The sequence below is a fragment of the Poecilia mexicana genome, unplaced genomic scaffold (assembly GCF_051168715.1).
Source record: "Poecilia mexicana isolate PSO_F unplaced genomic scaffold, ASM5116871v1 scaffold_22, whole genome shotgun sequence".
Taxonomy (NCBI): Eukaryota; Metazoa; Chordata; class Actinopteri; order Cyprinodontiformes; family Poeciliidae; genus Poecilia; species Poecilia mexicana.
Window position 1 is genome coordinate 542,618 of NW_028263391.1, and position 25,361 is coordinate 567,978.

Here is a 25,361-nt window from a genome sequence, read left to right on the forward strand (position 1 = left end):
TCTCCTCAAAGCCCCGGTACCACCTGCTCACTGTTCACTCTCTGCTTTACCTTTACCGGTTTGAACCGCTGCTGATGGGATTTGCTTTGTTGCTGTGAATAGAGGTTACAAAAGAACCTCAACTGACAAAGAAAGATTTGGCCCATAGCATTTAGAGTTCACAAAATATCACATACTGTAGCAACATTTTGGACCTCAGAAAAACCAAACATGCCACAATTAAATAAATTAAGATGTCCCCAAAGTATCGATGGACTGGCATAGAGGCTACCGGGGAGTTTCAGGTAGATTCCAGCACAGAGATTGCTGGCTCGCTCTTCATGCAGGGCCGGCCCAAGGTAACATGGAGCTTTAGGCAGAATTTGATTTAGCCCTCTGCCCCCCTCCTAGTAACAACATCAGCATCATTAACATGTTTAAATATAGATTTAGTCTGTGAGAGAGAGCCCAGGTTAATTGGCCAAGTTTAAAATCAATCACTGATTATTGGTTATTATTTGCTATGATGTATTTGTGTACAAACTCAAACACTAAGATTACACCATATTGTAACCATGGTAACACAACAATCAAGATATCAAGATGATTCTTTAAACTTTTGCAAAGTAAACTTCTTATTAAAGCCTAAATTTACTATTTTTTTCTCTACTGAATGCATTAAATGACAATTAATAGCATTGTCATTGCCAATAAATGATTGCTACAGCTTGAGATCTGTGGTCTGTTACAATTCAACCATTTATAGGGGCTTTTGAATGTCTGGAGGAGTCTACCAGCATCTTACAGAGTTTTCTTTGCCTTGATATATCTCAGTCTTACAATTCTAGATTTCTCAGAAGAGCTAACATCAAAAAATGATGTAGTTAACCCCTCTGAGCTTTTTTGATGTCTTTTGATCTCAGTCAAGTTGCTATGGAAGTTAAACAGAAGTAGTAGGGCTTATTTAAAGATAATTTGAAGGTAATGTAAAGGTAATTGGGGCCTGCCAGCAATGCATAAGGAGAGCAGTGACTGACCTGCGAAGCAGGTCAGTCACTGCCTCCATGCATTGCATGGCAGGCACCTATTGTTCTTCACCTAATAGAATGTCTCTTTATTTATATATATCTTTATTTTTCTTCCATTACCGTTAATGCGGCTCGTACCGCTGCGTGCCCACCCACAAAAGTGGTATCAAATCGTGCGGCTCGATGCCGAGAAGGGAGCTATTATTTTTATTGGGGATCGGAGTTACGATGGCGACGTAAAAAGCGAAAAACGAGCGAAATTTCCAACTGCCGAAACGCAGAGTGTAACTGACACCAACTGCCGCTTTTTTAGAGTGAGAAACAGGGTGGAATTTTGACCCCAAAATAATTTTGAAATCGCTCTCATGGGTGCAAAAATTGCTCTATTGGTATGAAAGTCGGTCATGACATTGATACGAATGCCTGCTCCGGTAAAATGTTTTCAAAATTTCCCTAGGGCTTACGGTTTTCGGTCCAGGTGCTTCAGAGCAAAGTTTTGGGACAGGATAACTGACGCTCCTCCCCAGTGTTTTAGATACATTTCTGAAAAATCTCTGAGCTCAGCGCACACCATTTTTCTCTCGTCACTGCAATTACTGTGATTGAGCTACAGATATGAATCGCGGTACTAAATGAGACGACAAATAGCCCTCTCATATGCTTCAAACGGTTTTTGGATCGGGCTTACGGATCCCGAACGGGAAGCAGTTGTTCGGACTGCTTTTTTCATTAAAACTGACTGGGTGTCTCATAAAGATAGATAAGTCTGACACACACGCAGGGCAGTTTCATCACTATAGCAACAGAATGCAGAGATAGGGAGGACTGCTGGTTGGACTACAAAGACTCTGTAGTCCTAAGAATGGCGGAACACTTTAATACAGAGGGCAGAGCAGAAGGTCAGAACTACAACATGGCGGAACACTCAATTATTACAGAGGAGAGGCCTCAGCTGGCAGTCAGAACTACTTCCTGTTTTGGGCATTATACAGGTAGATTAACCAAACCACTGTTACACATTGGATTAGTGTGGTTATGAAAATTAAGTTTACTGAAAGTTTCAAAATAAAACTCTGAAAATTGCACACACAAAATAATATAAATCTTTTTTTATGTTTTTTTTCTCAGGATAGTGAACTGCCTTGCGCAGCAAGGCAGTTCATTAACATTAGCATTTCATGGTTGTCTCAAAGACAGAAGTCCTTCCCCAGCTTTCTGTCTCTCTCACACACAGCAGTCAGCTGAGGATTCATCGCTATAGCAACAGAATCCAGAGGAAGGCAGAGCTGCTGGTTTGGACTTCAAACCAGCAGCAAACCAGCTCTGTAGTTATGGCTAACTACAGTTAGCCATAATTGCCATAACTGTAGTTCTACCTATGGCCAAGAATCAGTTAAAACAGAGGCCTGAGCAGCATGTCAGAACTACAACATGGCGGAACACTCAATTCTTACAGAGGAGGAGTTGGCTGGTATTCTGAACTACTTGTGCTTTGAGCATCATATAACTGATTTAACCCGATCACTATTACACATGAAATTAGTGTGACCATTTCAAATGAAGCTTATTGAAAATTTTCAAAATAAAAGCCTTGACAATTTTTACATCATGTAATTGCTCTTTTTTTGTGTTAGATAACTGTTTTAACCAAACCACTGTTACACATGGGATTAGTGTTGCCATTTCAAATGAAGCTTACTGAAAGTTTCAAAATAAAACCCTGCATACTCCCCTCACGTCAGTGCACCGCCGCAGGCGGTGCAAAAATATTCTTCTACTTTTATTTTTTTTTCCTCAGGATAGTGAACTGCCTTGCGCAGCAAGGCAGTTCATTAACATCAGCACAAACATTAGCATTTCACTGCCACCCACTAGTGCACTTCCTTGCACGCATTAGCATTTTACCTAAAATAAGCTTTTAGCCAATTTATTTACTTATTAGCCATGTTTAGAATACTGATTGGACTGAGTCAATGGGTGACATCATGGTAGTGATACCCCACATTCTACTGATACCATTTAGCATTTTGGCTAATTTTACCGTATGCAACATACTGAATGGTACAAGTACAGCTTAGTCCACATGCTTCTGACTTTCCACAGGTTATTGAAGCTTTATTTAGCATTAAGGCTAATTTTTAGCATCAGAACGCTGGGTCCAAACCGACGGGCACACTTTGGCATGCCCCTTAAAATTTCTGCGGAATTTTCTAGTTGGGGCATGCCATTAGCAATGCATAAGGAGAGCAGTGACTGACCTGCGAAGCAGGTCAGTCACTGCCTCCATGCATTGCATGGCAGGCACCTATTGTTCTTCACCTAATAGAATGTCTCTTTAATTGGGGCATGCCATTAGCAATGCATAAGGAGAGCAGTGACTGACCTGCGAAGCAGGTCAGTCACTGCCTCCATGCATTGCATGGCAGGCACCTATTGTTCTTCACCTAATAGAATGTCTCTTTATTTATATATATCTTTATTTTTCTTCCATTACCGTTAATGCGGCTCGTACCGCTGCGTGCCCACCCACAAAAGTGGTATCAAATCGTGCGGCTCGATGCCGAGAAGGGAGCTATTATTTTTATTGGGGATCGGAGTTACGATGGCGACGTAAAAAGCGAAAAACGAGCGAAATTTCCAACTGCCGAAACGCAGAGTGTAACTGACACCAACTGCCGCTTTTTTAGAGTGAGAAACAGGGTGGAATTTTGACCCCAAAATAATTTTGAAATCGCTCTCATGGGTGCAAAAATTGCTCTATTGGTATGAAAGTCGGTCATGACATTGATACGAATGCCTGCTCCGGTAAAATGTTTTCAAAATTTCCCTAGGGCTTACGGTTTTCGGTCTAGGTGCTTCAGAGCAAAGTTTTGGGACAGGATAACTGACGCTCCTCCCCAGTGTTTTACATACATTTCTGAAAAATCTCTGAGCTCAGCGCACAACATTTTCCTCTCAACACTGCAATTACTGTGAATGAGCTACAGATATGAATCGCGGTACTAAATGAGACGACAAATAGCCCTCTCATTTGCTTCAAACGGTTTTTGGATCGGCCTTACGGATCCTGAACGGGAAGCAGTTGTTCGGACTGCTTTTTTCATTAAAACTGACTGGGTGTCTCATAAAGATAGATAAGTCTGACACACACAGGGCACTTTCATCACTATAGCAACAGAATGCAGAGAGGGAGAACTGCTGGGGTTTGGACTACAAAGACTCTGTAGTCCTAAGAATGGCGGAACACTTTAATACAGAGGGCAGAGCAGAAGGTCAGAACTACAACATGGTGGAACACTCAATTATTACAGAGGAGGCCTCAGCTGGCAGTTAGAACTACTTCCTGTTTTGGGCATTATACAGCTAGATTAACCAAACCACTGTTACACATTGGATTAGTGTGGTTATGAAAATTAAGTTTACTGAAAGTTTCAAAATAAAACTCTGAAAATTGCACTCACAAAAGTGAGTGCAATAAAATAATATAAATCTTATTTTATGTTTTTTTTCTCAGGATAGTGAACTGCATCAGACGACAAACAGCCCTCTCATATGCTTCAAACAGTTTTTGTTCTAACTGTACAGCCTTGCGAAGCAAGGCTGTACATTTATATCAAACTTTCTTAAAATAAGCATTTTAGCAATGTTTTCCTCTCAGGTTAGTGGACAGCCTTGCGAAGCAAGGCTGTACATTGACATCAAACTTTGTTAAAATAAGCATTTTAGCAATTCTTTCACTCTTGTTAATTGACAGCCTTGCTGTACATTTATATCAAACTTTCTTAAAATAAGCATTTTAGCAATGTTTTTCTCTCAGGTTAGTGCAGAGAGAACTACAGATTTAAATCGCGGTTCCATCGGAGACAAGAAATTGCCCTCTTATATGCTTCAAAAAGTTTTCGGATTGCTCTTATGGATGCTGAACAGTAAGCCGCTTTGATCAGAAAAACTAACTGCTTCAAACAGTTAGAATTCTCTCTCCCTGTGTGTCTCACTAACATGATAGTTGAGCTGCTCTTTAGAACTACAATGACTGAAGGTCAGAACTACAACATGGCGGAACTCTCAGATACCACAGATTAGGGCTGAACTGGCATTTAGAACTACTTGCTGTTTTGGGCATTATATAGTTGGATTAACCCAACCACTGTTACACATTTTATTGCTGTGGTCAATTAAAATAAAGCTTAATGAAAATTTCAAAATAAAAGCCTTCATATTTTTCACATCAGCTTTGGGCTTTATGTGAAATGTTTAAACAAACTACTGTTACACATTGAATTGGTGTGGTGGTTAAAATGAAGCCTACTGAAAGTTTCAAAATAAAAGTCTGCATATTCCTCTCATGGTAGTGCAACGCCGTAGGCGTTGCAATAATATTAAGCTTTTTTCGCATTTTTTTTCCTCAGGATAGTGAACTGCCTTGCGCAGCAAGGCAGTTCATTAACATTAGCACAAGTTTAGCATTTTACTGCCCCCACTAGTGCACTGCCTTGCGCAGCAAGGCAGTGCATTAGCATTAGCATTAGCCTTTTCCCTAAAGGTAGCTATTAGATAATTTTCTTACTTATTAGCGATGTTCAGTATACTGAATGGAGTAAATCAATGACAGAAAACATGCTAGTGATGCCACACATCCTACATGAATATTAGTCTTCATGCTAATATTAGCATTTTGGCTTATGCATTAATTTCAACATACTGAATGGTACAGGTACAGTTTAGTCAACATGTTTCTGACTCACCACAGGTTATTGACTACATTGCAGCTTTCTTTAGCATTAATGCTAATTTTTTGCATCAGAAGGCTTGATTAAAAAGCGACGGGCACACTTTGGCATGCCCCTCAAAATTTCTGCGGAATTTTCTAGTATTATTTATTATTCTTCCGTCACCGTTAATGCGGCTCGTACCGCTGCGTGCCCACCCACAAAAGTGGTATCAAAACGTGCGGCTCGGTGCCGAGATGTGAGCTATTATTTTTATTGGGGATCGGAGTTACGATGGCGACATAAAAAGCGAAAAACGAGCAAAATTTCCAACTGCCAATCTTCGATGAATCTTAGAGTGTAACTGACACCAACTGCCGCTTTTTTAGAGTGAGAAAAAGAGTGGATTTTTGACCCCAAAATAATTTTGAAATCGCTCTCATGGGTGCAAAAATTGGTCTATCTGTATGAAAGTCGGTCATGACATTGATACGAATGCCTGCTCCGGTAAAATGTCTTCAAAATTTCTCTAGGGCTGACGGTTTTCTGTCAAGGTGCTTCAGAGCAAAATCAAGTGACAGGGTACCTTCAGGCACTCCACCATTCATTTTCAGACTTTTCTGAAAAATTTCTGAGCTCAGCGCACACCATTTTTCTCTCATCACTGCAATTACTGTGATTGAGCTACAGATATGAATCGCGGTAATAGATGAGATGAGAAATAGCCCTCTCATATGCTTCAAACGGTTTTTGGATCGGACTTACGGAACCCAAACGGGAAGCAGTCGTTCGGACTGCTTTTTCCATTAAAACTGACTGGGTGTCTCATAAAGATAGATAAGTCTGACACACACAGGGCACTTTCATCACTATAGCAACAGAATGCAGAGAGGGAGAACTGCTGGGGTTTGGACTACAAAGACTCTGTAGTTCTAAATATGGCGGAACACTTTAATACAGAGGGCAGAGCAGAAGGTCAGAACTACAACATGGCGGAACACTCAATTATTACAGAGGAGGCCTCAGCTGGCAGTTAGAACTACTTCCTGTTTTGGGCATTATACAGGTGGATTAACCAAACCACTGTTACACATTGGATTAGTGTGGTTATGGAAATTAAGTTTACTGAAAGTTTCAAAATAAAACTCTGCAATGTCCACTCACGACGAATATTAAGCTTTTTTATGTTTTTTTTGTCTCAAGATAGTGAACTGCCTTGCGCAGCAAGGCAGTTCATTAACATTAGCATTAATGTTAATTGAAGTCCTTCCCCAGCTTTCTGTCTCACACACACAGCAGTTGGCTGAGGGCCAATCGCTATAGCAACAGAATCCAGAGAAAGGCTGCTGGTTTGGACTACAAACCAGCAGCCATAACTGCCATAACTGTAGTTCTATCTATGGCCAAGACTCAGTTAAAACAGAGGCCTGAGCAGCATGTCAGAACTACAACATGGCGGAACACTCAATTATTACAGAGGAGGAGTTGGCTGGTATTATAAACTACTTGTGCTTTGAGCATTATATAACTGATTTAACCTGATCACTATTACACATGAAATTAGTGTGGCAATTTCAAATGAAGCTTTATTGAAGCTTATTGAAAATTTTCAAAATATAAGTCTTGACAATTTTTACATCATGTAATTGCTCTTTTTACATACATTTCTGCAAAAAGTTCTGACCTCAGCGCACACCATTTTTCTCTCATCACTGCGATTACTGTGAATGAGCTACAGATATGAATCGCGGTACTAAATGAGACGACAAATAGCCCTCTCATATGCTTCAAACGGTTTTCGAATACGTATCACGGTTCCCGAATGGAAAGGAGTTGTTCGAACAGCTTTTTGGAGTGAAACTGGCTGGCTCAAACAGATAGAATTGTTTCTCCCCCTGTGTGTCTCTCTCCCAGCTGACAAAGAGGCTTGGTCACTATAGCAACAGAACACAGAAAAGCAGAGCTGCTGCTTAGGACTACAAAAACGCCATCTTTGTAGTTCTAAACACGATGGAACACTTTACTTTGGGCATTATATAGTTGGATTAACCCAACCACTGTTACACATTTTATTGCTGTGGTCAATTAAAATGAAGCTTAATGAAAATTTCAAAATAAAAGCCTTGATATTTTTCACATCAGCTTTGGGCTTTATGTGAATGGTTTAAACAAACTACTGTTACACATTGAATTGGTGTGGTGGTTAAAATGAAGCCTACTGGAAGTTTCAAAATAAAAGTCTGCATATTCCTCTCATGCTAGTGCAACGCCGTAGGCGTTGCAATAATATTAAGCTTTTTTCGCATTTTTTTCCTCAGGATAGTGAACTGCCTTGCGCAGCAAGGCAGTTCATTAACATTAGCACAAGTTTAGCATTTTACTGCCCCCACTAGTGCACTGCCTTGCACAGCAAGGCAGTGCATTAGCATTAGCATTAGCCTTTTCCCTAAAGGTAGCTATTAGCTAATTTTCTTACTTATTAGCGATGTTCAGTATACTGAATGGAGTAAATCAATGACAGAAAACATGCTAATGATGCCACACATCCTACATGAATATTAGTCTTCACGCTAATATTAGCATTTTGGCTTATGCATTAATTTCAACATACTGAATGGTACAGGTACAGTTTAGTCAACATGTTTCTGACTCACCACAGGTTATTGACTACATTGCAGCTTTCTTTAGCATTAATGCTAATTTTTTGCATCAGAACGCTTGATTAAAAACCGACGGGCACACTTTGGCATGCCCCTTAAAATTTCTGCGGAATTTTCTAGTATTATTTATTATTCTTCCGTCACCGTTAATGCGGCTCGTACCGCTGCGTGCCCACCCACAAAAGTGGTATCAAAACGTGCGGCTCGGTGCCGAGATGTGAGCTATTATTTTTATTGGGGATCGGAGTTACGATGGCGACATAAAAAGCGAAAAACGAGCAAAATTTCCAACTGCCAATCTTCGATGAATCTTAGAGTGTAACTGACACCAACTGCCGCTTTTTTAGAGTGAGAAAAAGAGTGGATTTTTGACCCCAAAATAATTTTGAAATCGCTCTCATGGGTGCAAAAATTGGTCTATCGGTATGAAAGTCGGTCATGACATTGATACGAATGCCTGCTCCGGTAAAATGTCTTCAAAATTTTTCTAGGGCTGACGGTTTTCTGTCAAGGTGCTTCAGAGCAAAATCAAGTGACAGGGTACCTTCAGGCACTCCACCATTCATTTTCAGACTTTTCTGAAAAATTTCTGAGCTCAACGCACACCATTTTCTCTCATCACTGCAATTACTGTGATTGAGCTACAGATATGAATCGCGGTAATAGATGAGATGAGAAATAGCCCTCTCATTTGCTTCAAACGGTTTTTGGATCGGACTTACGGAACCCGAACGGGAAGCAGTCGTTCGGACTGCTTTTTCCATTAAAACTGACTGGGTGTCTCATAAAGATAGATAAGTCTGACACACACAGGGCACTTTCATCACTATAGCAACAGAATGCAGAGAGGGAGAACTGCTGGGGTTTGGACTACAAAGACTCTGTAGTTCTAAATATGGCGGAACACTTTAATACAGAGGGCAGAGCAGAAGGTCAGAACTACAACATGGCGGAACACTCAATTATTACAGAGGAGGGCTGAGCTGGCAGTTAGAACTACTTCCTGTTTTGGGCATTATACAGGTGGATTAACCAAACCACTGTTACACATTGGATTAGTGTGGTTATGGAAATTAAGTTTACTGAAAGTTTCAAAATAAAACTCTGCAATGTCCACTCACGACGAATATTAAGCTTTTTTATGTTTTTTTGTCTCAGGATAGTGAACTGCCTTGCGCAGCAAGGCAGTTCATTAACATTAGCATTAATGTTAATTGAAATCCTTCCCCAGCTTTCTGTCTCACACACACAGCAGTTGGCTGAGGGCCAATCGCTATAGCAACAGAATCCAGAGAAAGGCTGCTGGTTTGGACTACAAACCAGCAGCCATAACTGCCATAACTGTAGTTCTATCTATGGCCAAGACTCAGTTAAAACAGAGGCCTGAGCAGCATGTCAGAACTACAACATGGCGGAACACTCAATTATTACAGAGGAGGAGTTGGCTGGTATTATAAACTACTTGTGCTTTGAGCATTATATAACTGATTTAACCTGATCACTATTACACATGAAATTAGTGTGGCAATTTCAAATGAAGCTTTATTGAAGCTTATTGAAAATTTTCAAAATATAAGTCTTGACTATTTTTACATCATGTAATTGCTCTTTTTACATACATTTCTGCAAAAAGTTCTGAGCTCAGCGCACACCATTTTTCTCTCATCACTGCGATTACTGTGAATGAGCTACAGATATGAATCGCGGTACTAAATGAGACGACAAATAGCCCTCTCATATGCTTCAAACGATTTTCGAATACGTATCACGGTTCCCGAATGGAAAGGAGTATTTCTGACAGCTTTTTGGAGTAAAACTGGCTGGCTCAAATAGATAGAATTGTTTCTCCCCCTGTGTGTCTCTCTCCCAGCTGACAAAGAGGCTTGGTCACTATAGCAACAGAACACAGAAAAGCAGAGCTGCTGCTTAGGACTACAAAAACGCCATCTTTGTAGTTCTAAACACGATGGAACACTTTACTTTGGGCATTATATAGTTGGATTAACCCAACCACTGTTACACATTTTATTGCTGTGGTCAATTAAAATGAAGCTTAATGAAAATTTCAAAATAAAAGCCTTGATATTTTTCACATCAGGTTTGGGCTTTATGTGAATGGTTTAAACAAACTACTTTTACACATTGAATTGGTGTGGTGGTTAAAATGAAGCCTACTGGAAGTTTCAAAATAAAAGTCTGCATATTCCTCTCATGCTAGTGCAACGCCGTAGGTGTTGCAATAATATTAAGCTTTTTTCGCATTTTTTTCCTCAGGATAGTGAACTGCCTTGCGCAGCAAGGCAGTTCATTAACATTAGCACAAGTTTAGCATTTTACTGCCCCCACTAGTGCACTGCCTTGCGCAGCAAGGCAGTGCATTAGCATTAGCATTAGCCTTTTCCCTAAAGGTAGCTATTAGATAATTTTCTTACTTATTAGCGATGTTCAGTATACTGAATGGAGTAAATCAATGACAGAAAACATGCTAATGATGCCACACATCCTACATGAATATTAGTCTTCACGCTAATATTAGCATTTTGGCTTATGCATTAATTTCAACATACTGAATGGTACAGGTACAGTTTAGTCAACATGTTTCTGACTCACCACAGGTTATTGACTACATTGCAGCTTTCTTTAGCATTAATGCTAATTTTTTGCATCAGAACGCTTGATTAAAAACCGACGGGCACACTTTGGCATGCCCCTTAAAATTTCTGCGGAATTTTCTAGTTGGGGCCTGCCATAAGCAATGCATAGGGAGAGCAGTGACTGACCTGCAAAGCAGGTCAGTCACTGCCTCCATGCATTGCATGGCAGGCACCTATTGTTCTACACCCAATAGAATGTCTCTTTATTATTATAGATTATTTATTTTTCTTCCATCACCGTTAATGCGGCTCGTACCGCTGCGTGTACCCCCACAAAAGTGGTATCAAATCGTGCGGCTCGATGCCGAGAAGGGAGCTATTATTTTTATTGGGATTCTGTGTAAAAATGACGACATAAATTAAAAAAAACGAAAAAACTATAATCTGAGGAACTCGCAGCATCACTAAGATTTCTCTCTGAAACACACACACAGGACAGTGGAGGTCAGACTCCAAAACTCTTTTTAACTCCCCCTCACAGGCACAAATAGAGGCCTATTGATGTCAAACTTGGTCATGACATAGATACACATGCCTGCTCCTGTAAAATGTTTTCAAAATTTTCCTAGGGCTTATAGTTTTTTGTCAGGGTCCTGTAGACCGACGTTAAGTGTCTCACAAGTATAGAAACCAGCCTGTCTGAAAGACAGTGCCAGCCCAGGTGCAGATCATTAATTACCATAGCAACGGGCCCTAGACAGAGGCAGTGAGTATTCCCACAGCGCTGAATCAGATCTCACAATGCATTGTGGGAAGAATACATATTTCGTGTGACTATTCATATTTTGCTTACATAAAATTATTACTTGTCTGAATTTTTGAGTGTAAATTAAAATCTTTACTAAGAAAATTGAAATAGTTTTTAGAAATTAACTATTAACAACTTTCTTCATGTTTTTTATTTTGGACCATGAGTAAGAACCACATGTGCGAAGCTTATAGTCGTCGGTCTCAGATTGAATTTCACTGCCTTGGGGTTTATATGCTACTTCCCAATGGCGACTCATATTGTCATAATACACCTGACAATATTTAGTTACTGTGTTCTAGTGGTGGGATAAGTATATCAGACATGCTTTTATTTTTTTTCACGGCTAATTTGAAACGCTGGGGTTAAAGCGGATGGCACACTTGGCAGGCCCCTTAAAATTTCTGTGGAATTTTCTAGTTGGGGCATGCCATTAGCAATGCATAAGGAGAGCAGTGACTGACCTGCAAAGCAGGTCAGTCACTGCCTCCATGCATTGCATGGCAGGCACCTATTGTTCTACACCCAATAGAATGCCTCTTTATTATAGTTATTTATTTTTCTTCCGTCACCGTTAATGCGGCTCGTACCGCTGCGAGAAACCCCACAAAAGTGGTATCAAAACGTGCGGCTCAATCCCGGGAAGGGAGCTATTATTTTTATTGGGGATCGGAGTTACGACGGCGACGTAAAAAGCGAAAAACGAGCGAAATTTCCAACTGCCGAAACCTTAGAGTGTAACTGAAACCAACTGCCGCTTTTTAGAGTGAGAAAAAGGGTGGAATTTTGACCCCAAAATAATTTTGAAATTGCTCTCATGGGTGCAAAAATTGCTCTATTGGTATGAAAGTCGGTCATGACATTGATACGAATGCCTGCTCCGGTAAAATGTTTTCAAAATTTCCCTAGGGCTTACGGTTTTTGGTCTAGGTGCTTCAGAGCAAAGTTTTGGGACAGGATAACTGATGCTGCTCCCCAGTGTTTTACATACATTTCTGAAAAAGCTCTGAGCTCAGCGCACACCATTTTTCTCTCATCACTGCAATTACTGTGAATGAGCTACAGATATGAATCGCGGTACTAAATGAGACGACAAATAGCCCTCTCATATGCTTCAAACGGTTTTTGGATCGGCCTTACGGATCCTGAACGGGAAGCAGTCGTTCGGACTGCTTTTTCCATTAAAACTGAGTGGGTGTCTCATAAAGATAGATAAGCCTGACACACACAGGGCACTTTCATCACTATAGCAACAGAATGCAGAGGAAGGCACAGCTGCTGGTTTGGACTACAAAGACTCTGTAGTTCTAAACATGGCGGAACACTTTAATACAGAGGGCAGAGCAGGAGGTCAGAACTACAACATGGCGGGACACTCAATTATTACAGAGGAGGGCTGAGCTGGCAGTTAGAACTACTTCCTGTTTTGGGCTTTATACAGGTGGATTAACCAAACCACTGTTACACATTGGATTAGTGTGGTTATGAAAATTAAGTTTACTGAAAGTTTCAAAATAAAACTCTGAAAATTGCACTGACAAAAGTGCATCGCCGTAGGCGATGCAAAAATGAAAATCTTTTTTTTATGTTTTTTTTCTCAGGATAGTGAACTGCCTTGCGCAGCAAGGCAGTTCATTAACATTAGCATTTCATGGTTGTCTCAAAGATTGAAATCCTTCCCCAGCTTTCTGTCTCACACACACAGCAGTTGGCTGAGGGCCAATCGCTATAGCAACAGAATCCAGAGAAAGGCAAATCTGCTGGTTTGGACTACAAACCAGCAGCCATAACTGCCATAACTGTAGTTCTATCTATGGCCAAGACTCAGTTAAAACAGAGGCCTGAGCAGCATGTCAGAACTACAACATGGCGGAACACTCAATTATTACAGAGGAGGAGTTGGCTGGTATTATAAACAACTTGTGCTTTGAGCATTTTATAACTGATTTAACCTGATCACTATTACACATGAAATTAGTGTGGCAATTTCAAATGAAGCTTATTGAAGATTTTCAAAATAAAAGCCTTGACAATTTTTACATCATGTAATTGCTCTTTTTACATACATTTCTGAAAAAGTTCTGAGCTCAGCGCACACCATTTTTCTCTCATCACTGCAATTACTGTGAATGAGCTACAGATATGAATCGCGGTACTAAATGAGACGACAAATAGCCCTCTCATATGCTTCAAACGGTTTTCGAATACGTATCACGGTTCCCGAATGGAAAGGAGTTGTTCGGACAGCTTTTTGGAGTGAAACTGGCTGGCTCAAACAGATAGAATTGTTTCTCCCCCTGTCTGGAGAAACACAGGGGGAGGCTTGGTCACTATAGCAACAGAACACAGACAAAAGCCAAACTGCTCCTTAGGACTACAAAAACGCCATCTTTGTAGTTCTAAACACGATGGAACACTTTACTACAGAGGCCTGAGCAGAAGGTCGGAAGGTCAACATGGTGGAACCCTCAATCATTACAAAGGAGGGCTGAGCTGGCAGTTAAGAAGTACATAATGGTGGAACTCTGACTTATTACAGAAAGAAGGTGAGCAGAATGTTATAACTACAGACAGGGCAGAATGTTCTGGGCTTTATATATAAACTGTTTAACCCAACCACTGTTAGACATGGGATTAGTGTGGCCATTTAAAATGAAGCTTACTGAAAATTTCAAAATAAAAGCCTGAATATTCCTCTCAGGCCTTTATTATGTTTTTCTCTCAGGTTAGTGCAGAGAGAACTACAGATTTAAATCGCGGTTCCATCGGAGACAAGAAATTGCCCTCTTATATGCTTCAAAAAGTTTTCGGATTGCTCTTATGGATGCTGAACAGTAAGCCGCTTTGATCAGAAAAACTAACTGCTTCAAAGAGTTAGAATTCTGTCTCTCCCTGTGTGTCTCACTAACATGATAGTTGAGCTGCTCTTTAGAACTACAATGACTGAAGGTCAGAACTACAACATGGCGGAACTCTCAGATACCACAGATTAGGGCTGAACTGGCATTTAGAACTACTTGCTGTTTTGGGCATTATATAGTTGGATTAACCCAACCACTGTTACACATTTTATTGCTGTGGTCAATTAAAATAAAGCTTAATGAAAATTTCAAAATAAAAGCCTTCATATTTTTCACATCAGCTTTGGGCTTTATGTGAAATGTTTAAACAAACTACTGTTACACATTGAATTGGTGTGGTGGTTAAAATGAAGCCTACTGAAAGTTTCAAAATAAAAGTCTGCATATTCCTCTCATGGTAGTGCAACGCCGTAGGCGTTGCAATAATATTAAGCTTTTTTCGCATTTTTTTTCCTCAGGATAGTGAACTGCCTTGCGCAGCAAGGCAGTTCATTAACATTAGCACAAGTTTAGCATTTTACTGCCCCCACTAGTGCACTGCCTTGCGCAGCAAGGCAGTGCATTAGCATTAGCCTTTTCCCTAAAGGTAGCTATTAGATAATTTTCTTACTTATTAGCGATGTTCAGTATACTGAATGGAGTAAATCAATGACAGAAAACATGCTAGTGATGCCACACATCCTACATGAATATTAGTCTTCATGCTAATATTAGCATTTTGGCTTATGCATTAATTTCAACATACTGAATGGTACAGGTACAGTTTAGTCAACATGTTTCTGACTCACCACAGGTTATTGACTACATTGCAGCTTTCTTTAGCATTAATGCTAATTTTTTTGCATCAGAAGGCTTGATTAAAAAGCGACGGGCACACTTTGGCATGCCCCTCAAAATTTCTGCGGAATTTTCTAGTTATTCCATATTTTTCTTCCGTTACCGTTAATGCGGCTCGTACCGCTGCGTGCCCACCCACAAAAGTGGTATCAAAACGACTGGCTCGATCCCGGCATTGGAGCTATTACTTTTATTGGGATTCTGTGTAAAAATGACGACATAAATTAAAAAAAACGAAAAAACTTTAATCTGAGGAACTCGCAGCATCACTAAGATTTCTCTCTGAAACACACACACAGGACAGTGGAGGTCAGACTCCAAAACTCTTTTTAACTCCCCCTCACAGGCACAAATAGCGGCCTATTGATGTCAAACTTGGTCATGACATAGATACACATGCCTGCTCCTGTAAAATGTTTTCAAAATTTTCCTAGGGCTTATAGTTTTTTGTCAGGGTCCTGTAGACCGACGTTAAGTGTCTCACAAGTATAGAAACCAGCCTGTCTGAAAGACAGTGCCAGCCCAGGTGCAGATCATTAATTACCATAGCAACGGGCCGCAGACAGAGGCAGTGAGTATTCCCACAGCGCTGAATCAGATCTCACAATGCATTGTGGGAAGAATACATATTTCGTGTGACTATTCATATTTTGCTTACATAAAATTATTACTTGTCTGAATTTTTGAGTGTAAATTAAAATCTTTACTAAGAAAATTGAAATAGTTTTTAGAAATTAACTATTACCAACTCTCTTCATGTTTTTTATTTTGGACCATGAGTAAGAACCACATGTGCGAAGCTTATAGTCGTCGGTCTCAGATTGAATTTCACTGACTTGGGGTTTATATCCTGCTTCCCAATGGTGACTCATATTTTCATAATACACCTGACAATATTTACAGTTACTGTGTTCTAGTGGTGGGATAAGTATGTCAGACATGCTTTTATGTTTTTTTCACGGCTAATTTGAAACGCTGGGGTTAAAGCGGAGGGCACACTTGGCAGGCCCCTTAAAATTTCTGTGGAATTTTCTAGTTTTATTTATATAGCACATTTTCAGCAACAAGGCCATACAAAGTGCTTATAGGAATTAAAAGGAAATACAAACACAGTAACAAACCAAAATAATAAAAAAAAACAAAAGAAGAAAAAGCTAATAATGTTGATCCGAAGTATATAAAGTAGATAAATTACATACTCCTATTCAGGGTTGGTAGATCAGTATAAGTAAGTATCCTCTGGTTTAATTCCTTTTCTGCGTTGGAAGAATAGGAGTCTAAAAAGTAGTTGCTAAGGTAGCTTTTCTGGATTCTAAGTTTGTTCTAATCCCTGTTCTGGGTGTAAGTGTAAGTAAGAAAGTATAAGTATCCTCTGGACACATTGGGGTACATGGCAACATTCAGAGAAAACAAGGGAGAAAACAATGATATGAGTAAAGGCGGTGATGTCACAGGGCCATAAAACCACGTTAGCTTCCACAGCTGCATGGATACCAGGAGGAGGTGAGATGGGAAGGAGTGTTATGTTTACATATCTTCAAGGAGATTAGATATATGCAGCCCTGCCAAGAAAACACAGGGAAAGCCAATTCAGAAGCAGAATGTCTTAGGTCGGGTAGATTATAAATTTCAATCTCCCCTAAAGTCTCTCTGATACATCTCAGTTCCCAGTTATCCAAATTAGTTTGGTCGTTCCACTGAACCAAAACTAGCAACTTCTCCAAGATTGATTCCAGTCCTCAGCTGGTCTCAGCAAGACTGGCATCCAACTTGTGTCACACCAACAGTCTGAGTGTTCACTAGTTTGGCCAAGTCTGTCACAAATTTGTCAATAATCCAGGAATCCGCAAGCTCCAAACAGCAGAAATCCTGTTATTATGAATAAATCCAGGGTGAATCCCGCTGGGTGTCCCCCCGCAGGACAAGAGGGCTCTCCTGTACCCAGTTCTCATTGATAAAATTAGATAAATTACATTGAAAGATCAGTTGACCAGATCCATAAGTTGTAGATTCAGAGGATGTGCAAAGAAAGGCTCCAAAAATATAGAAAAAGACAGCACAAAAAGAACAAGCAGGGCAGGCACGTGCAGGGAGGGAGTAGAGGAAAAAAGCGTCCGCCTTCACTGAGAGCAAGAAAGAAAAAAAAGTAGTAAAATTTAGTAAAGTAGCAGCAGATCTGCTTATTTCATAACATGCTTCATAAGCAGCAAACTTCTCTCCTATCGAGTTTAACAACTACAGTCTCAGATCATCTCAGCCCTCCAGGACTGTCAGCAGCAGAAACAGCAACATTAAACCTGTTGGGGAAAATACATATACACTATATTTGCTTTGCATTGTCTACATATGATGACAGTGACATAGTATGATCTGAGTCAATATTAGATTATTGATTAATATGGGTTGTTGCTATGTTGTACAGTGTTTTAAGATATTGTTCAATGTGCCCTTTCTTAACTTTTAGCCCCTGCCCCTCCAAAGGTCTCTGCACGGCCATGAAACTTCAGTTCAACCTTACACATCAGGAGATACATTGTTTATGTTACTGTAACAGTTATGGGCTAGGCAGCTAACTGCGATACCAGAAACCGGTTCTTTGAGGAGCCTGATGTGTGAATGAAAAACACAAGGAAACTGTTTTAGTTAGTGTTTCGTGCCAATGTATTGAATTTTTCTTTGGGAACAGGGAAAAACATAAGGGAAGGAAAAAAAACAAACAAAACAATTACAAATACACAGTGAGAGACAATTCAAAATAAATGCAAAGATCATAGAGTTCTTTTCTTTTAGCTCGCCATCCTTGGGTTCAGAAGAGGATCTGATCCATCATATATAAAAAAACCCGACCTAAAAGGCCAGAAAACCCATTAAGTATCTTAACAAATAAATGCAACAAATATCATTACAATTATTAAATATCTAATAATTAAACATTTCATGTCAATCAGGTTACATTAACCATAATTTAAACAAAAAAAAGAATAATCGTTTCAAACTAATCAATTAAGGTTAAGCTTGAAAAGTTGAAATCAAAGTTAACTTTCAAAATATCAAAGAAAATAGAATAACTCAAATACTCAATCAAAATGAGGAAAGGAAATTAAATGTACTGCGCAATATCAATTTAAGGTAAATGTAGCTACATCTTATTTTAATTGCAAAAAGTGCCAAAACACGCACAATATCAGCAATCGAGTTACCTTTGCAGAGAGTGGGGCGTACCAAACTGCAAGCTTGGTGACGGCCCAGGTACAAACGGCAACAGTTCTAAAAAAAAACAATGCTCCAATGAGCAATCAAGCAGACATGCATGCCAAACCGATAGTGCCATGCTACAACAAAACTCACCAAGAGATCAAATGAGTAGATGCAGAGAATTGGGTTAATTTCCAGGGTGAAAATGTTCAGCAGAACGCCAACAGCCAGCCACAATCACAGCGGAACAGGTGATGTTGTTTAACCTGGCTGGAGGCGGGGCTTAAATAAGTTGAGGAGTTTGGGGAAAACAGGAAGTGGGCCCGCAAAAATAAAAGTCTTAATTGACTAACTGCGGGTTACAGGTTCCCCCCCTAAACTCATGTGCATCCTCGCACATGCAAGCGGCTGGTGACACACCACACTGTCACATGATGCCGAGGTCATGGCGGTCTCATCCAGTTCCAGAGCAGATGTAAAGGCTGTGCTAATTCCTTGAAACAGGGACTGGATACTTTGCAGAAGTGGATGCCCAAGTTTCGAATACTGCAGACGAGATGGTGGCTGACGTGTTCGAGTCGAGCATCGGACAGGTGGTTCAGGGTCTGGACTGGAGAGTTTTGACGCAGTAGAATCATTTAACATGCTGGTTTGTTCTGGAGAGGATGCAGATTCTGGGTGAGGAGAGACAGGTCCTAATTGAGAGAAGGAGTTTTCCTCGGGTGGTTCTGAGTCAGCAGAATCTGCTTCATTTTCAGCTGGTTGCTCCATGTCCAGTTCAGCAGTAGGTTCAGGTCCAGACTCCACTTCCTGTTCCTCAGGAACCATTCCTTCCATGGAGCCCTGTGAGCGCTGGCCAGGCGGATCCACAGGCATAGGAGCGGCAGTAGATGGAGGAGCAGGTAAGTCAACCTCAGTTGTAATTCTGGTGAGATAAGAGCTGGAGTAATCAGACAAATCAGGTAAGAACACTTCTTCATTTTCAGGATCTGGAAGATCTACATTTTCTGAAGTCACGGGTGCAATCACTGTTGTTGGCTTTAGTTGTTCTGGTTTGTAGGCTGGAGACAGGTAGCCACACGGCAACAGCAGGTCACGGTGGAGGGTTCTGATGGGACGATCTTTGCCTTCTGGTTTAACTGTGTATACTGGAAGAGTGCCGGCTTTCTTCTGAATAATATACACATCCGACTCCCACCGGTCTGCGAGCTTGTGCTTGCCTCGTAGTTTGACATTCCTAACCAGAACTCTATCTCCAACTGAGAGTTCTGCAGCTTTGACTTGCTTGTCGAATCTGAGTTTGTTCTTCCACATGACTTTCTCAGAATTTTCAGTTGCAATCTTGTAACTTTCTTTGAGGTGTGACTTGAGCTTTTCAACATACTGTGAATGAGATGTAGACGTTTTTTCAGACACAGGCAGTCCAAAAGCTAAGTCAACAGGAAGTCGGGGTTGTCGACCAAACATCAGTTCATATGGGGAAAATCCAGTGACATCATTTCGGGTACAGTTGTAAGAGTGTACTAATGGCTTTACAAAGTCTTTCCAGTGAGTTTTATCATTTTCTTGCAGCGTACCCAACATGTTTAAGAGTGTTCGATTGAATCGTTCTACAGGATTGCCACGGGGGTGATAAGGTGTAGTCCTAATCTTTTGGATTCCTGTGATTTGACAGAGCTCTTTGATAGTGTGAGATTCAAAATCAGTCCCTTGGTCGCTATGGAGACGCTCTGGCATTCCATAATGAACAAGGAAGTTCTCCCATAGCACTTTTGCTACAGTTTTAGCTCTGTGGTTTGGGGTTGGGACTGCAACAGCGTATTTTGTGAAATGATCAGTTATCACTAGAACATTTTTGGTGTTACTTTGGTCTGGTTCTATTGTGAGAAAGTCCATGCAGACAAGTTCTAGTGGTCTCGTGGTCTTAATGTTAACAAGAGGTGCAGCTTTCTCAGGTTGTGCTTTTCTTCGAATGCATCTCTCACAGTTCTTAAGCTTGTTACAGACATCAACTGCCATACGTGGCCAGTAGAACCGTGATCTCACGAGGTCCAGAGTCCTCTCCGTTCCTAAATGGCCCATCTGGTCATGAAGCTGGTTGAGAACCTCAGGCCGCCATTCCTCTGGAAGTACAAGTTGGTAAGTAGGCTCACCTCCAATGTTCCTTCTCCTGACGAGAACATTATTATGGAGCTCCAGACGTGTAAGCTCTCGCAGGAGTAATGGCAGATCGGGGAGCTGTTCCCTCAGAGATGGCGGTGGGTTTTCCCCTCGTTCCAACTGAGCAATGATGTGCTGAATGACTGGATCGGTTCTTTGCTTGTCAGCAATTTCACCTTCAGAAAAAGATGGCACAACAGGTGAAGAGAACTGCAGATCATTAACAAAACTGTCAGGTAAACTGTCAGTGTTAATGGAGAGAGTTTGCACAAGAGCAGCAACCTGGTCCAGGTTGGGTGAGCTGTACACCAGTTGTCTATCACATATTGCTTGGACTGAGTGCTGGTCAATGGAAATACAGGATGGATGTTCCAGATGTTGTTCAGTAAACTTCAATATTCTCTCTGTCTCCTTCAGAGATAAAGGATCAGCCACCTGTTCAGCATGAGGTCGCCGAGAGAGACCGTCAGCATCCGCATTTAACCTGCCAGCCCGATAAATGATCTTAAAAGTAAAAGTTGGAAGAGCTGAAAGCCACCTGTAGCTTGTAGCATCCAATTTAGCAGAAGTTAGCAAATATGTCAGTGGGTTGCTATCTGTAACTACAGTGAAATCAGACCCATACAGGTAGTCATAAAATTTTTCTGTAACTGCCCATTTGAGAGCCAGAAACTCAAGTTTATGGGCAGGATAACGACTTTCACTGCGGGACAGACCTCTGCTGGCATATGCAATCACCTTGTTTCGCCCATCATGTTCTTGGTACAACACTGCACCAAGACCAGTAGAGCTAGCATCAGTGTGCAAGATGTAAGGTTTACCTGGGTCTGCAAATGCAAGAACTGGTGCTGTGCTCAGCTTCTGGATAATCTCTTCAAAGGCCTGCTGGCAAGCAGTCGTCCAGCGTGCAGCAAAAGGTTCTTTGGGGTCAAGGTAATGTTGCAACTTCATTTGTTTTGATTTTTTCTGACAGGGTGGATATCCAGCTGTTAACTCATTGAGAGGTTTAACCACTGATGAGAACCCTTCCACAAAGCGGCGGTAGTACCCTGCAAAACCAAGGAATGATCTGAGTTCCTTAAGGTTCTGAGGAGCCGGCCAAGATGTTAATGTGGAAATCTTGTCTGGATCCGTCTCCACTCCATCACTTGAGACTACATGTCCAAGGTAGCGAACAGATGTCTGAAAGAAAACACACTTTTCAACTGACAACTTCAACCCAAATTCTTTCAGACGTTGAAGAACTTTCTTCAGCCGGAGTTCATGCTCCTCTAGAGTTGGTGCAAACACTATTAAGTCATCAATGAAAACAAGCACTTCTTTTAAATTCATGTCTCCCATGCACCGCTCCATGAGACGTTGGAAGGTGCTAGGAGCATTAGTTACTCCTTGAGGCATGCGATTAAATTCATAAAATCCAAGTGGACAGACAAATGCAGTTTTATTTTTGTCTGATTCATTCATCTCAATCTGGTAGTAACCTGATTTTAGATCCAATGTGGAGAACCATTTCGAGCCAGACAGTGCTGAAAATGTATCCTCCAGTTTTGGCAAAGCGTATGCATCTCTGATGGTCTGGGCATTCAACTTTCTGTAATCAATACAGAGCCGTACTGCACCATTTTTCTTCCGCACTACAACTATAGGAGAAGCAAAAGGTGAGTTAGATTCACGTATTACACCAGACTGCAACAGTTCTTGAATGTGCTTACGCACAGCATCCACATCTTGGGGGTGGATGGGTCTTGGTCGCTGTTTAAAAGCAGTGGGATCTGACAGCTTGATCTCATGCTTAACCTTATCTGTGCAACCAAAATCAAGATCATGCTTTGAAAAAACATCTGACATACTGTTGAGCATGGTTGTTATGCGTTGTTTCCACTCAGCTGAGAGCGGAGAGTCTCCAAAGTTGTAATTTAGCTTGGTTGGATTTAACTCTGCACTCTGGGAAGGTTGATGCACACTCTGCTCTTTGTGAAGAATGGTCTGGATGGTACTGACTTCAGCGATGGCTGCTCTAGCTGGAATCACAATGTCATGGTCAGATTCATTAGTGATAACCACAGGCAGAGAATCAGGCTGTACAGGAGGTAGATCCATAAGGCTAGATTTTACTATCAAACCTCCAGGTAGAGAGAATGAGGTTGGATGCTGAATAATTACTTCTCTTTCTCCTTGCAGTAATGGGCATATCAGGAGAGCATCCAACACAGCAGTCTTTTGAGCAGGAACAATCTGTGGGCTGGATGACTGCATTTTTAAAATGCCATGATAGTCATCAGTTGTTAGTTTATGCCTCATCTCCAAAATTTTATGCACTGCTCTATATCCAAAAGGCACAGGATGGAACTCAGACTGTGACTGACAGCACTGGTCATAAACAACATCCAAAGTGTTGGTGCCAATCAGAACAGGAGGTTGTGATGACCGCAGGTCTGGAACAACCAAGGCCAAGGTGTTGATGTCCATCTCTTCTCCTGTAAACTCAGAGGGAAATGTCAGACAGAGTTCCACATATCCAATATAAGGCACCCTCTGACCATTTGCACCTTCTATCTCCAAAAGATCATTTAATGGTTTTATCTTATGATCTGATAGATGGGTGTTATAGAAGGAATGCGAGAGCGTGGTGACTTGGGAACCTGTGTCAAAGAGGCAATGAAAATTGATCCCTTTAATCTTCACCTCACCAGTACTTCTTGTGCCCACTAATCCTTTAGGTAATGGGAAATATGGAGATGAGTCTTTGTTGTGGGGACATTCACTAGTTGCAGTTCCCACTTGTCCCTCAGTAGGAACTGCTTCTAGTTTAACAGTTTACTTTTCTCCGAGGACTGCTGTTTTTGTTTCAGCTGTCGGCGTTTTTCTTCAACCAGGCTGGAATTTGGCTGACTGGAACAGTTAGGAGCAATGTGACCATCCTGTCCACACTTAAAGCAGAACCAGGGCTTTGGCCTACTACTGGTTTGGCCAGATTCTGGTTTCTGTTTTTTCAGCTGATTTTCTGGTTTAGCAGAATTGGAGTCCTTGGACAACAGGGCTGACATTTGACTCTGCAGCTTTAGCATTTGCTTCCGCAAGTCTTCAATAGCACCAGAGTCTGACAGATGGCCACATGAGCATGCACTGGTGGTATGAGCTTGTACATTAACACGGTGCTTGACTGCTGGAATATGTTTTTTCATCAACATCTCTTTTGCCAACTGTCTGTCTTCTTCTGTTCTAAGTGTTAATAAAAACTCTGAAAAGGGAGGTGGTTGGTCTTTTTTCTTTTCTAGCTGAAGTTTGTTTATCAAGCTGTTATCCCAGCAACCCCTACAAAATTGTTTTAACAAATATTTGTCCATTTCAGTTGCTGGAATCCCACCACGCTTCACCACTGTACTGAGAGCTAACTGGAGTCTCTGCAGATAAGAAGATGGTCGTTCCCCATGGTCCTGAAGCGTGTTTAAAAATTTTGCAAACAGCTCTTCTCCGTCCTCAACAGTAGCATATGCAGAATCAAGTACTTGCAAAAATTCTGCAGGCAGGGCATTGGGCCCCAAACCTCTCACTAGGTCAGCAGCTGGAGGTAGTAAACCTTCCAAAATGCGCCTTGTAACATGTAGAGGTGCAAGACTTGGATCTGCATTTAATAGTTCTATTTGAGACCTCCAGGATTCATAATCTGCCTCATGCTGAGGTTTTGGAAGTTTCCCTGAGAAGGTACGTAGTCTAAAGGAAGACAGAGGCTGAAGATTTACATCATCTCTGCGCACAATGTGTTCAACTACAACCCTTTGGACCCCAGGAGGGTTTAGATCATTCCCTGAGAGAGAAATTCTTGGCCCCACATTTGTAGCTGGATTTGGTTGAGTTTGGAGTCTTTGCTGGTTGGTTGTGGACTGATCTGATTGGGTTGAGGGGAGAGTAAATGGCTGAGTCTGACTGGATACTCTGTCAGTCGCAAGTATTTCAACTGCGGTCTCTTCATCATCAGCCTCATCAGGCTCCCCTCCGGTAGCCGCTATTCCTAAATGAGCACTTATTTGTTCAAAAACTCCTCTCAGAACATCATCAAATGATTGTCCACTCTGCTGGGAAATGCGTTTTAGCTCATGAAGGTAATCAGGGGCTTGGGTTGTGTCCACTGTGATTGTGGCAAGGCATTCTCTTGAAAGTAGTTTAACAACAAATATAACATTGTCTGCAGCCTCAGATTGGTAAATATATGGTAAAAGCGATTTTAGCTTTCCCAAATCTGCAGGGTTAATGAATTCAACGGCCAGGTTTTTATAAAATGGACTCTCACGTGCAGTAACAGTAAAAACCTTAACGTCACCATAACTGCGTAAATAATTGATGATCTCATCATCTGCTTCAGTGTTCGTTACACCACTAATGATGACAGAATGAGCAACATTGATACCAATTCCTTCAAAGAAATCCATGTTTCAACCCAAAAACAAAATACATTCACCAAAACATTCACAGCATCAGGCTCCTGGCTAGCTCGCCACAAAATGTAACAGTTATGGGCTAGGCAGCTAA

The 25,361-nt window shown here is 41.1% G+C and overlaps 2 protein-coding genes and 1 long non-coding RNA gene across 3 annotated transcripts in view; 1 reads left to right on the forward strand and 2 right to left on the reverse strand.

The window, feature by feature from the left end:
* LOC106932337 (MAM domain-containing glycosylphosphatidylinositol anchor protein 2-like) overlaps positions 1–25,361 on the forward strand; it is a 331,489-nt gene that overhangs the window by 107,237 nt on the left and 198,891 nt on the right. The gene's annotated exons all lie outside the window — the stretch shown is intronic.
* Positions 18,114–19,343, reverse strand: LOC148152687 (uncharacterized). Its single transcript, XR_015761968.1, has 3 exons — positions 18,825–19,343; positions 18,677–18,743; positions 18,114–18,323 (listed from the first exon to the last, which is right to left on the reverse strand). It is a non-coding gene; the product is annotated as an uncharacterized LOC148152687 (long non-coding RNA).
* On the reverse strand, positions 19,367–25,261 carry LOC148152688 (uncharacterized). Its single transcript, XM_088002805.1, has 4 exons — positions 23,653–25,261; positions 23,198–23,308; positions 20,825–21,007; positions 19,367–19,596 (listed from the first exon to the last, which is right to left on the reverse strand). The coding sequence occupies exons 1-4, from the start codon at positions 25,259–25,261 to the stop codon at positions 19,367–19,369; spliced, it is 2,133 nt and encodes a 710-aa protein (XP_087858931.1).